Source organism: Loxodonta africana, chromosome 2, assembly GCF_030014295.1.
Source record: "Loxodonta africana isolate mLoxAfr1 chromosome 2, mLoxAfr1.hap2, whole genome shotgun sequence".
Taxonomy (NCBI): domain Eukaryota; kingdom Metazoa; phylum Chordata; class Mammalia; order Proboscidea; family Elephantidae; genus Loxodonta; species Loxodonta africana.
The window spans coordinates 119,446,021-119,460,188 of record NC_087343.1 but is presented as its reverse complement, the minus strand read 5'-3'; the positions used below and the strand labels follow the sequence as shown (position 1 = coordinate 119,460,188).

Sequence of the window (14,168 nt, the reverse complement as noted above, 5' to 3'; positions counted from 1 at the left end):
ATATAGCTGATACTTTGTGGCCCAACGCTTCTCCACTGTTAATTGCATTGTTATCATAACGGACCTGGTTTAGCCCAAGGACTCCAGGTAAACAAAGACATTCTTATCAGGTAGGACATTCCATAGGATTAGATGTTACTTCCCAGGAGCTGAGGAAAAAGTCCGTCTTTCTCTTTGGGTGCAGTTAATTCTTTACTGCACACTCCCAAGTCCAAGCGATCACCACTTTGCTTCCAGATTACTGCAAAAAGCTAAAAATCTCCCTATTTCTTATATCCCCTACAGTCCATGTCCCATCTTTAGAGACTTTTTTTTTTTAAACGTAAAGCAGGTCAGATCACTTTTTTCATTTCAAATGTTTTGATAGCGTTTCGTTACACGGAGAATGAAATCCAAATATCTTTCTATGGCCTGCAAAATCAGCCATGATCATTGCAAATGTGTGCCTGCTAAATTTAGTCTTGTACTTATGACTTTCAGGTATCTCATACTCCATTCATTCTGTAATATCTTCTGTTTCTCTAAACTGTCAAGCAATTCTAGGTCCAAGGCCGTTGCATTTTCCATTCCTTCTGTTGGGAACACTTTTCTCTGGCTCCTTGAATGCTTAACTCTTTCATCTGTCAGATCTTACCTTAAATAGCACCTCCTCACAGAGGCTTTCTCTGTCTACAGTGGTTTTCTTTTCCTAGTCATTGCTCATCACATTGCCATCTTCTATTATTTTCATAACGTTCATTATGAACTTATACTGTTTTGTTTACTTGCTTACTATCTCTCTTTATTAGAATTAAGTGTCTTGAAAGCAGGAACATTGTCTTTTTCTGAGGTTAAAAACCCACTGCCGTTGAGTCAATCCGACTCACAGCGGCCCTGTAGGACAGAGTAGAGCTACCCCATAGGGTTTGCAAGGCTGTAAATTTTTACAGAAACAGGCGCCCATAGATGGAGCACCGGTGGGTTCAAATTGCTGACCTTTTGGGTAGCAGCCCAGAGTGTTACATGGTAAATATCACTGATTGATTCTCGTCCAACCTTTGGTTTCTTGGCATCTGATCTACTTCTTTCCACTCTACATGACATTTCATAAAGACAGTATTTTAAACTACATCTTACATTCCATTTGCCTTTCAGTGACGCATTTGTCAATTGAATTTGTCCAGATTGTAAAGGCTGTACTTACTCATATTCATTCATGTAAGTAGAAATATTCATATTTCACATTCACTGAATTTGTGAAATCTGAATATCTAGGGTGGCAATTAAGGCCACCAGGAAGTCCAAACACTAAAATAGAACATTGCTACAAAGAAAGAGTCATAATATTGGTTTTTCAAATGCAACGGCTTCTTAATAAATTTTCAAGGTTTATTGAGAAATTTGTTTTGGTTCAGCTTTTTTATTTACTAGAATACTCTTTTTCTCTCTGTATATTTAAAGTAACATCTTTTATAGCTGCCACAGGGTCACTAAAGGCAGAACAGAAGAGTGCCTGGTGCTATACCGTGGTCCCTGGACACAGAGTTTCATAGCAGTCATGCTTTTCAGCAAATGTCTAGATGTACAGATTAGAATACAGTCCACTTTTTATAACAGTTGGAACACATCCATCTGTACAATTTTTTTCCTTCATTAACTGTCAGTCAATTGGATGTGATAGTTTTCCCCAACAAATATTATTTTTAAGCAGCACTTAATTGGAGTTTAACTGAACAGGTGAATAGCTCACTTTTAAAATCATCAATGATGTTTTTAAAAAAAAATTGTGAGTTTTGGGAATGCAGTTACCAGAAGATATTTTATGGATTCATCATTGGTTTTGTTGATTCTTAAAATGTACCATATTCAGTTTGATGATTTGACTATTGTGGGCTTACAAAATATTGTTGTTCAATAAGCAATAATTAAAATTACATGAAGAAAAGTGGTTTGCATATATTTCTATATATCATTATTGAATTTAAAGAAGTTGAGAATCTGTGTAAGTAATCTATAAATAAGTTGAAATCCACAATATGTTATACTTATAGCTGTTTAAAAACTGCTTTTTAAAAAATTCCTGAGGCTCACAATTCTAGTATTACTAGTTCAAAAACTCTTGTTTCTTTTATCATATTGAACTCAAGCATTATCTTTCTGCTAATGAGTCACACACAAATTAATAACTTCACTCATACTGTTGTATTTGTATTCTAGTCATGTTTTTACAGCGAGCTATAGGACATTGAAAACTAGTTCCCTCATATACCACATATTCCAAATAAACTGATCTTCTTTCTCCAAAAACTGACCCCTTGACCTAATCTCATTTTTGTGTTTTCATTATTTTCCCAGGCTTAAAAATGCTCCTTCATTCCCTAACCTCCCCGTAGTTGCGAGATCTTTTTAGATCGTCTCCACATACCTTATGTTTGTCCCTACCTCTCTAGTCTCCTGCTGACCATCACAGTGAAGACCTAGATAATCTCATAAAACTTTTATATCACTTCCCAGCTTATTGCTTGAACAAATATAGACATAACATTACTCCAGTGTTCAAACACCCACCATGACTTTATTTTTTGAAGGCCCTTTTTAAATCTGACTCCATTTTATCTTTAGTTATTTTACTTTATCAGTTTCTTTATCTCAGCTCAATTTGGGATCCTTGCTATCATCCTCTCCCTTTCTCCTTGTAGCTGCCTCTCTGCTGGGTGTCCTACTTCTAAGCTAATCAACTGCCTGGTTTTCCCGGGAATGCCCTGTTTTATCACTGAAAGTCCTGCATCCCAGGAAACCTTTCAGTCTCAGGCAAACTGAAATGGCTGAGCACCCTGTCTATTCCTCTCATTTAATGAACAGATTTGTTCTACTATGTGAGAGGCATTGTACTAAGTGCTAGGGGTGTAACAATGAATGAAAAAAATCGAACCAAAACAGAACGAACAAAAAATCCCTATCCTCCAGTGCTTTAGGATCTATGGGTAAAATCTGCAATTACAATATTTTATAATTAATTATAATTTAGGTAAAGTAAGTGTAAGGCACCTGTCTAGCCGTGGAGAATTAGAGGAGGCTTCCTAACACGGAAGATGTAGGAGAATGGATAGGAGTCAGGTAAAATGTGGATTATTTTTGGAGAGAGTGATTTATGGTTGTTTTTGTTGCTAGGTGCCATTGAGTCCATTCCAACTCGCAGTGACCCTATATACAACAGAATGAAACACTGCTTGGCTCTGTACTGTACTCGTAATCATTATTATGTGTCAGCCCATTTTCGTAACCACTATGTAAACCCATCATGTCAAAAGTCTTCCTCTTTTTTGCTGACCCTCTACCTTACCAAGCATGGTGTCCTTCTCTAGGAACTGGTCCCTCCTGATAACATGTCCAAAGTATGAGACAAAATCTCTCCATCCTTGCTTCTAAAGACCATTCTGGCTGTACTTCCAAGACAGATTTGTTCCTTCTTCTGGCAGCCCGTGGTATATTCAGTATTCTTTGCCAACACCATAATTCAAAGGCATCAATTCTTCTTTGGTCTCTGCCTTATTCATTGTCCAGCTTTTGCATGCACATGAAGCTATTGAAAACACCATGGCTGGGGTCTGCCGCACCTTAGTCTTCAAGGAGACATCTTTGCTTTTTAACACTTTAAAGAGATCTTTTGCAGGATTTGCCCAATGCAGTACATTGTTTGATTTCTTGACTGCTGCTTCCATGGGCATTAATTGTGGATCTGAGTAAAATGAAATCCTTGACAACTTCAATCTTTTCTCCATTTATCATGATGTTGCTTATTAGTCCAATTGTGAAGATTTTTGTTTTCTTTATGCTGAGGTGTAATACATACTGAAGGCTGTAGTCTTTGATCTTCATCAGTAAGTGCTTCAGGTCCTCTTCACTTTCAGCAAGCCAGGTTGCGTCATCTGCATATCGCAGGTTGTGAATGAGTCTTCCTCCAATCCTGATGCCCTGTTATTCATATGGTCCAGTTTCTCAGATTATTTGGTCAGCATACAGATTGAATATGTATGGTGAAAGGATCAAATCCTGACACACACCTTTCCTGACTTTAAACCACGCAGTTTCCGCTTGTTCTGTTTGAACGAATGCCTCTTGATCTATGTACAGGCTCTGCATGAGCACAATTATGTGTTCTGGAGTTTCCATCCTTCACAATGTTGTCTATGTTTTGTTATGATCCACACAGTCGAATACCTTTGCATAGTCAGTAAAACAGATGTAAACATCTTTCTGGTATTCTCTGCTTTCAGCCAAGGTCCATCTGACATCAGGTGTGATATCCCTGTTTCCATGTCTTCTTCTTAATCTGACTTGAATTCCTGGCAGTTCCCTGTCGATGTACTGGTACACCTGCTTTTGAATGATCTTCAGCAAAATTTTACTTTCCTGTGATATTAATGGTATTCTTTGATGTGTTCTGTATTCTGTTAGATCACCTTTGTTTGGAATGGGCACAAATATGGATCTCTTTCAATCGATTAGCAGGTAGCTGTCTTCCAAATTTTTTGACATAGACAAGCGAGCACCTGCAGCACTGCATCTGTTTGTTGAAACGTCTCAGCTGGTGTTCCATCATTTCCTGGAGCCTTGCTTTTTACCAGCGTCTTCAGTGTAGGTTAGACTTCTTCAGTACCATTGGTTCTTGGTCATATGCTACCTCCTGAAATGATTGAATGTCAACCAGTTCTTTTTGGTAGAGTGACTCTGTGCATTTCTTTTGATGCTTTCTGCATCGTTCCATATTTTGCCCATAGAATCCTTCAATATTGCAACTCAAGGCTTGAATTTTTTCCTCAGTTCTTACAGCTTGAGAAATGCCGAGTGTATTCTTCCTTTTTGGTTTTCTAATTCTAGGTGTTTGCACATTTCGTTGTAATACTTTGTCTTCTTGAACCACCCTTTGAAATCTTCGGGTCAGCTTTTTTACGTCATCATTTTTTCTGTTTGCTTTAGCTACTTGACATTCAACAGCAAGTTTTAGAGTCTCCTTTGATATCTGTTTTTTTCTTTTCTTTCTTTACTTTTTAATGACCTCTTGCCTTGTTCATGTACAGTGTCCTTGCTGTCATTCCACACTCCTCTGGTCTTGGGTCATTAGTTCTCAATGTGTCAAATCTATTCTTGAGATGGTCTCTAAATTTATGTGGCATATCCTCAAGGTTGTACTTTGGCTGTCATGGACTTTTTCTAATTTTCTTCAACTTGAACTTGCAAGAGAGCAAGTTGGAAACTCTATGAGGCAGTTCTACTCTGTCCTATAGGGTCACTATGAGTCACAATAGACTCAGTGGAAACAGGTTATGAATAGAATGGGAAGTGGGGATTAGAAGAAAAAGTATGTGCCTGAATTGAAGAGGCTGTGCTGCATGAGACAAGATTAGACCAACTTTCACCTAGCTCTATCACTCATCAGCTATATGATGCCGGGGGTGTTTCTCACCAAGATGAAGCTCACAAGTTGATGTTCCCGTCTACTATTCTTAGTAGAATAATATCTACTCAGCAGGGTTGTACTGAGGACTAGAATTAAGGCGCACAGTACTTCCAGATATGCTCTTTATAATAGTAACTATTATTTTTAGCCTGGATTGTTAAAAAAAAAAAAGATTGGATTACAGGAGTTGAGGATCGTGACTTTTCAGCCTGTGCTGATATCTTTATTCAAGAAGGTGTTGGTGATATCCAACGTCACAGTGACTATCACCAAGATTTGGAGGAAAAATGCAATGCAGAATTTAATTGGCTTTAAAAGTTTTTCTTCTCAGTTTCTGAAGCTTCTCTTCCTATTGTTTTTCTTACCTGCTTCTCACCTACTTAGTACTCTCATGTTTCTCTTTGGCTAACTAATTCCATCTCCCCTTTGCAGTCTATTTTATTCTCCAAATTTATTTTTTCTAATCTCTTCCTAAATCAGAAACCCTGGTGGCATAGTGGTTATTTTTAAGGTTTTCTCCTTTGGCCAAATCCCATATTTCATAAAGTTTGATAATTTTTACAACAGCTAGTGATATTTTTCCTATTTCTCTGATTTATTATAAAAATTCACCATGGTGGTCTAAGTGTTCATATTGCCTCAAAAAATCCTCCTATACTTGAATTTCAAGGATTTGTTTCTAGTATAGTCTATAGTTTACCTGTTTAGCTTTTAAATTTATGAGGTATTACATTACTTAGTGCAGTTCATTTTTTCACGTGGTTAGAAATATTTAAATGATCTGTGATCTTCTAAAATTATAGAAGTAAAAGCAGTGTGACATCAGAAATTTCTAAAGCTCAGAATTTCCAAATTTTTGAATATTATTATAATTTTGGTAAAATCAGTTTTCTTCTTTTTCATACAAACATGCATTGACAAGGTGAATAAAATGATATCTTCACAAAGAATGCTTCTTTTTAAATAGGTAATCAACTGATCTGGACTGGATACTATGGATTAGTGTATAACCTGGTGAGAATGTCCTGGGAACTTCGAGGAGATGAGGAACAGGATGGGCTTAGGAACACAATATGGCAAACATTACAGAAAACAAAGGATCATGAGAAAGATGAACGAATTCGTATTGCAGTGAAGATAGCTCAGGTAAGTAAAACACTGGTAATAAATTGGCACTTCTGTCATCAAGAGGCATGTTTGTCATTTATCTCTATGGAAAAAGATTTTCCACCTCCAGTTGAGAAGGCTATTTTTATAATTTAACACTGAACTATTTTTCTTTAAAGATAAGAAGATTGAGCTCCAAAGCAGATGGTGCCATAAAATCAGGCCTCCAAAAACCTTTAAGAGAAAAACAAATAAGTTTAGCAAATCTAGGGAAACATAACTTAAGGCTTGACTCATCACCCTCTTTCTAGAATGTGACAAAGAAGTATGGAAAGTAATGGAAATCTAAATGAACATAACACATACTTCTAATTTGAAGACTATAGCTAGCATAGAGATGCGTAGAGGTACTTCTACCACCTCGTGCTGACAGTGCTTCGAAGAAACTGGACACAGTTAAGATCCAAGTTTGATGCAGGTGGGCCTAGGTAGTCACATTTATCTCCGCAGGTCCAACACTTGGCACTCTTATGACTAAGCAGCTCAAATAGAAAAATTCATTTGTGGGAAAAGTAATGGTTTCACTTTTGGGTTTGTGCGTTTTGGAGACATTTGTAAATATGTTGACCACACATCTCAATTTGCCCAGGTTCATGCCTATTATCCTACTTTTTATTAGCAGTGCATTAATAATTCACTCTCAAAACTGTCAGAGTTTGGATAATAAATTATTTAGTTTTCTTATTGATAAGTTTTCCATTTCAGCATTTGACACTAAGTTACAATGTTGGACTCACTAAAACTAAGGTTTTTGTTCTTAAAGTTAAAAATCTATATTACAATTCTTGTTTTTTGGGGGGTTTATTTTTAGTTCTGTTTTAATGACTATCTGTATACATATATTTTGGAAACTCTGGTAGCATAGTGGTTAAAAACTACAGTCTCTAACCAAAAGGTCAGCAGTTTGAATCCACCAGCTGCTCTTTGGAATCTCTATGGGGCAGCTCTACTCTGTCATGTAGTGTCTTCTATGAGTTGGAATTGACTCGACAATGAGTTTGGCTTTTTGGTTTTATATACTTTTATTCATATTCAGAGAAAACTCTTATGAAATTAGCTATCTCTTCTTCACTGAAAACAGATACAATTTTCTAGAGATGCTTTATCCATATGCTATCCTATACTATTTCAAAATGCCATCAAACTTTTTTTTTTTTCCATCTCTAAGTCTTATTTTGAGCTTGGTTAGTCTGTTATCCTGAAGCACAGTTTTTCTGTCACTGAAAGCTTCCGTTTTATTCTAGCTTTCACAGATATAATTCTACTAACATTCTTAATGTCCTGCTTTTCAGCAATATGAACACTTAGACCACTATGGTACATTTTGATAATAAATCAGAGAAAAAAAGAAAAAAATCACTTGTTGTTGTAAAAATGATCAAACTCTATGAAACAAGGGATTTGCCCAAAGGGGAAAACTTTGAAAATAATGTGAAAAGAAGACAAAAATTACTGATATAATTATAGGTTGGATGATTTTTTTTTTAAAAATCATAGACATAAATCAATTAGACTAAGACGTCATGAATCCAGAGGAGCTAAAGAAATCTAAGACAATTCCCCTTCTAAAACATAGGTGTGAATTGTAATTTATAGAACTATTATAAATATATAATGCAAATGTTAATACATAATATATTTATATATACTTAGTTATATATATATTTGTATAAAGTATATTTATAAATAAATATATAATATAAATTAACAAGTTCCACTTTCAATTAACGACTTTCCTCTGTCCAGCTGACTGTCAAACATATGGACTTGCCACTATTAACAACACAGGGTATCTACACTCTAGAATCTTAGAAAATTAAACCTTAAACTGTTTTGTTTTAATTGTTAATTCAATTTGAAGTAATAATCTTTATGGGTGACTATTAAGATACAAGCAGTCCATCCTTTCCCCTAGATATGCTTTTTATTTATTTATTTTTTCTTTATAGGAAGATAGCTCCTCCTTGAACTACATTGCTTTCGATGTCATGGAATTGCTTTTATGTAACTGTGCTTCCATTTAATCCTTGACTTTGAATTGAGGAACACAGAAAGAAAAAGGTGGGGGGGGGGATATAATTAGTGAATCTATTTTAAAGGTCACTCAGTATCTCCTTTATTGGGCCTTAGAAAGGAAATTCTCCTTGGTCTTATGGACTCAATGAATCTTGCAACTGGTTTTATTATAAAAATTCCTTACTGGAGCTGATGGAAAATTAAAGTCAAATCGTTGGCCAATTTCTAATGGAAGTGACAGGCGATATGGGTGAATACCTATCCTCTCATTTCATCCCTAGTGTTATTTTTTTCCTGTTTCCATGATTCTTAGAATTATTTATATTAGTGTTTCGTATCTATTTTTGTATGGATACAAAAATCTCAAAATTTACCTCCAATCTCAAATGGATTATAATGAGTAATACGTAACTAAACAAATAAATAAGCCACCTCAAGTTTGTCATTTCTATATTTGGAATCGTATTTATATGCCTGTTTTCAGACCCACTTATTTGGTATAAGATAGTCTTCTTTCTTCAAGATTTTAGTAAATATCTATAGATAATTACATTTGAATTTCATAAGTCAGGCAATCAGACATAGCAAATAGCTTTTAGGTATTAGATCCAAGCAAAGACCTTATTACTCCAGCAGTCTGCATTGAGAATAAGAGATTAAACAAAAGCATAACTGCTACATGTGCTAATTACTTTCAATGCTTAGTCAAAAGACTTCTAAAGTATGCTTTCATTCCTCTTAAGTAGTAAATTGACCAGTGGAAATCTTATGAATAGCAGTGGAAAATTGTCTGACATAGTGTCAGAAGATGAGCACCCCAGGATGGAAGGCACTCAAAATACGACCAGGGAAAAGCTGCCTCCTCAAAGCTGTGGGCAGTTTTCCTCAGCAAATAATCTAAATTACAAGTTTATAAATGCAGTTGTATGAATTTGAGACATAATACATTTTTAAAAAAGAAAAGTTTAATTTGTGTTAGATAGATTAACGAAAGGGTACAATTCCCCATGGACTTGTTAGTTACAAACATCTGGGTTGCTCAACAATAGAATATATGATTTCTACCCTAGACTATCAAACATCTAGGTGATGGCTTTGAAATATCACTTATGTTAGTTTGAATTTCCTTAATATTAAGAAGCTACAAATATATAAAGTAAAAAAAAATTATAAAATTTTTTACCAGAAAAGCAAAATATGAAATAAACATGTATTTAAGTACTTACTAAGTCTATTTTGCCATGCTAAATTCTATGGATGATGCAAAAATGTCTAAAAATGACCTGTACACACAATAAGTTTTATAGTTGAATCCAGAAGACATATTCACGAGAAATAATTAAAAAGAACAATACAAATGGCATATTATGCGTGTATATGTACCTAGCCTCACCAAAGTTCATTGCATACAGTAGTAGTTCAGATAAATGTTTGGTCCCTAACTATCTTATAATAGTGAGGACTAGATTATTGTCTTCTTCAGGTAGTATTTGAGCTGGAAACTAAATGAGTTAGATAAAATGATGAAAGGTAGCAGGATCAAAGAAAGCTATGCTAGAGGAAGAGCCATGGGTTGACTGGCCTTGTTGGGAAAATGGTTTGGATTCAAGAGGAGTAGGCATTAAAGAGGAGTGGGCATTAAATTTGAAAGGTATGTTTGAGTTACCAAGCTAAGGGCTTAGGGATGTAGAAAGGTTTCACGGAAATAGAAATGCTAAATGGAGGAAATAGTTTTTGGGGAAAACTGTTTATTCTCACTGAATTTGGTGGTAGAGTTATTCTCTTTAATATATATTTTAAATTTATTTAGTGTTTTGGCAGTTTATGTTAGGTAATACTCATGGTCCCCATGCATCTGTCAGTTTGTCATACTGTGGGGGAATATGTATGCTGAGCAAATAATCCGAGAAGCTTGACAATATGAAGAACGGGGCGTCACGATTGGAGGAAGACTCATTAACAACATGCGATATACAGATAGTACAACCTTGCTTGCTGAAAATGAAGAAGACTTGAAGCACTTACTGATGAAGATCAAAGACCACAGCCTATAATATAGATTACATATCTATATAAAGAAAACAAAGATCCTCACAACTGACCAATAAGCAACATCATGATAAACGGAGAAAAGATTAACGTTGTCAAGGATTTCATTTTACTTGAATCCACAATCAACACTCATGGAAGCAGCAGTCAAGAAATCAAAAAACACATTGCATTGAGAAAATTGGCTGCAAGAGATCTGTTTAAAGTGTTAAAAAGCAAAGATGTCACTGGGAGGACTAAGGTGCACCTGACCCGAATCATGGTATTTTCAATCACTTCATATGCATGTGACAGCTGGACAATAAATAAGGACGACCGAAGAAGAATTGACATCTTTGAACTGTGGTGTTGGTGAAGAATATTCAATATACCATGGACTGCCAGAAGAATGAACAAATCTGTCTTGGAAGAAGTATGCCAGAATGATCCTTAGAAGGAAGGATGGAGAGACTTTGTCTCACTAAACTTTGGACATGTTATTAGGAGGTACCAGTTCCTGGAGAAGGACACCATGCTTGGTAAAGTGGAAGGTCAGTGAAGGAGAGGAAAACCCTCAATAAGATGGATTTATACAGTGGGTGCATCAATGGGATCAAGCATAACAACAATCCTGAGGATGATGCAGGAACGGACAGTGTTTTGTTCTGTTGTACATAGGGTACTATGAGGCAGAACAGACTCCAGGGCACCTAACAACAACAACATATATTACTACACCAGCTTTTTTTGTTTAGTACTTGTATGGTACATATTTTTTAAATAAAGCTTTTATTTTAGAATAGCATCAGATTTACAGAAAAATCGTGAAGTATAGAAAGTTCTTATTTACCCCGCATCAACTTTTCCCTATTACTAATACTTAACATTAATACTGTATATCAGTCACAATTAATGAGCCAATATTGGTGAATTATTGTTAAGTTAAGCACAGGCTTTCTTCAGATTTCTTTTGATTTTACCTAATGCTCTTTCCTGTTCTACGATCCCATCCAGGATACCACATTACCTTTAGTTATCAAATACCTTAAACTTCTAATTGTAGCAGTTTCTCAGACTTTTTTAGGAGTACTGGTCAGGTATTTTGCAGAATGCCCCTCAGTTGGGATTTTTCTAATGTGTTTCTCATTAGACTGAAGTTATGTCACCATAAGTTAGAACCAACTCTATGGTAACTGGTTTTATGGGTTTGTGTGAGGAAGACTTCAGAGATAAAATGCCATTCTTATGACATCTTTTCAAGGGTATATACTGTCAACTTGATTTATCACTATCAATGTTAGTCTTGATTGCCTGGCTGAGGTACTGTTTGTCATATTTCTCCACTGCACTTTTTTCACCCTTTTCATACTGTACTCTGTAGAAGGAAGTCAGTGTGTGTAGCCCACATTTAAGGAGTGGGAAGTTATATTTCTCCCCTGTAAGGGCAGAATTTCTACATAAATTATTTGAAATTCTTCTCCACCGAAATACTTGTCATTTCCCTCCCATTTGATTGATTGATTAATTAATTGATTGATTTTTATTTATGTAATTGTGATCTTCTTATATATTAAGTTACAATCCAACATTATTTTATTTAATTTTTTGCTAAAATTGTTCCATCTTTGGCCATTACGAGTTCTTTGTTGGCTTTTGTTCTCTTTCACAAAGCACATCATTGTGTTTGTATTTGTTTTGAGCAATTTCTTACTTTTTGGGACTACAAACTGATGCATGGTATGTATATTTTCCACACAATTAGCTTTCTGACATTCTGTATCCTTACGTTTATTCTTAATTTTTTATCGAAACATAACACAAATAGGAGGAAAGCTCCACAAATTAAAAGTATACAGCTCTATGAGTTATTACAAAGTGAATACAATCTTGTAATCCAGGTAAAGTAATAAAGTGTTGTGAATGTTTTACAAAAATATTATGAAGACTCAGACATTCCCTTTATACCCCCTTCTAATCAGCATCTCCTCCTTCTCCTTAAAGCTAGCCACTTACCCTGACTTCTGACATTATTGATTATTGTTGCCTATGTAAATGAATGCATGCAGTATGTAGTATTTGTCTGGCTTATTTCAATCAACAGGAGTCCCTGGGTGGCACAAATGGTAAGGCCCTTGACTACTAGCCAGGAGGTTGGCAGTTCGAACTCACCCATGGTGCTTTGGAAGACAGGCCTAGAGGCTTCCAAAAGATCACAGCCTTAAAAACCCTATGAAGCAGCCTTTACTCTGCGCACATGGGGTCACCATGAGTTGGAATCAACTCAACGGCAACTGACAACAGCAACATTTCAATTAACATAATGTTTGTTAGATTCATCAATGTCGTTATAGCTGTACTTTTATTTTCATTGCTGTGTAGAATACTATTATATGAATATAGCACAATTTATGTATTGTATTGTTGATAGACATGCAAGATACTATTCTTCCTTAAAAATCTTGTAAAATTCACAAGCGAAGCTATTTGGCTGCAGATATTTCTTTGCGGAAACGTTTCTAATTAAGGATTTTTTTAAATAGCTATCTTTCTAGGCTTTTTTTTTTTTCTTGCATCAATTTTAATAAGGATGCTTTCCTCTAAGAATTTTTCCATTTAATCTATATTTTCAAAATTATTTTCTAAAGTTGCTCATAATATCCTATGATATATTTAATGTCTTTAAAATTTGCCGTGATTTCCTCTCCTTCATTCCTGACCTCTTATTTTTTGCCTTTGTTTTCTTTTTAGTCTATCATGCCAAAGATTTATGAACTTCTTAGTCTTTCAAAAACCAACTTTCAGATCTCTTAATAACCTATATTATGTTTTTGCTAGTGCCTTAATATCTGATATTAGTTTTATTATTTTTCTCTGCTAATTTTCTTGCATGTAATGTGTTACTCCTTTTCTAAAATTATTGAAATGTAGTTCTTGTCATTGATTTGTAACATTTTTCTTTTCTTATGTATGATTTTGAAAATGATTAATTTTCCTCTGCATATAATTTTAAGCATATCCTGAGAGTTTTTATAAATAGTATTTTAATTATCATTCAGTTCAAAATATTTTTAAATTGCTTCTACTAATTTATGAAGCTGTTTGGTGTTATGTTTATGCTTTTTATTTATGTTTTAATTCTATAATCAGTGGACATACTCTCATCATTGTGAAATGTTCTTCTTTCTAAAAAGTCTACCTTTTCTGTTATGAATATAACCACACTAGCTTTCTTTTGATTAGTGATTCTTTTGATTAGTGTTTGCATGGATGTCTATTTTCATTTTTATTTCAAGATGTCTGGATCCATATATATATATCTCTTAGAGAAGCAGTGTTCTTTTTTTAAAACCTGAAAAATATTGTCTTTAAATTAGATTCTTTTTTTCTATTACATTTAATATTTTTACAATTGTTTGTATTTATTTCTACATCATCTTATTTACCCTTCTGTTTGTACCACCTGGTCTTTGTTCTTTTAATTCTTATTATTTGCCTTATTTTAGAAAGTTTTTTTTTT

At 34.7% G+C, this 14,168-nt stretch overlaps 1 protein-coding gene across 1 annotated transcript in view; it reads left to right on the top strand.

Moving 5' to 3' along the window:
• Positions 1-14,168, top strand: part of TMEM232 (transmembrane protein 232) — a 220,643-nt gene that overhangs the window by 58,741 nt on the left and 147,734 nt on the right. The window contains exon 10 of the mRNA XM_023547505.1: positions 6,408-6,586. Coding sequence (XP_023403273.1) covers positions 6,408-6,586 — 179 coding nt within the window. The remainder of the gene's footprint in view (positions 1-6,407; positions 6,587-14,168) is intronic.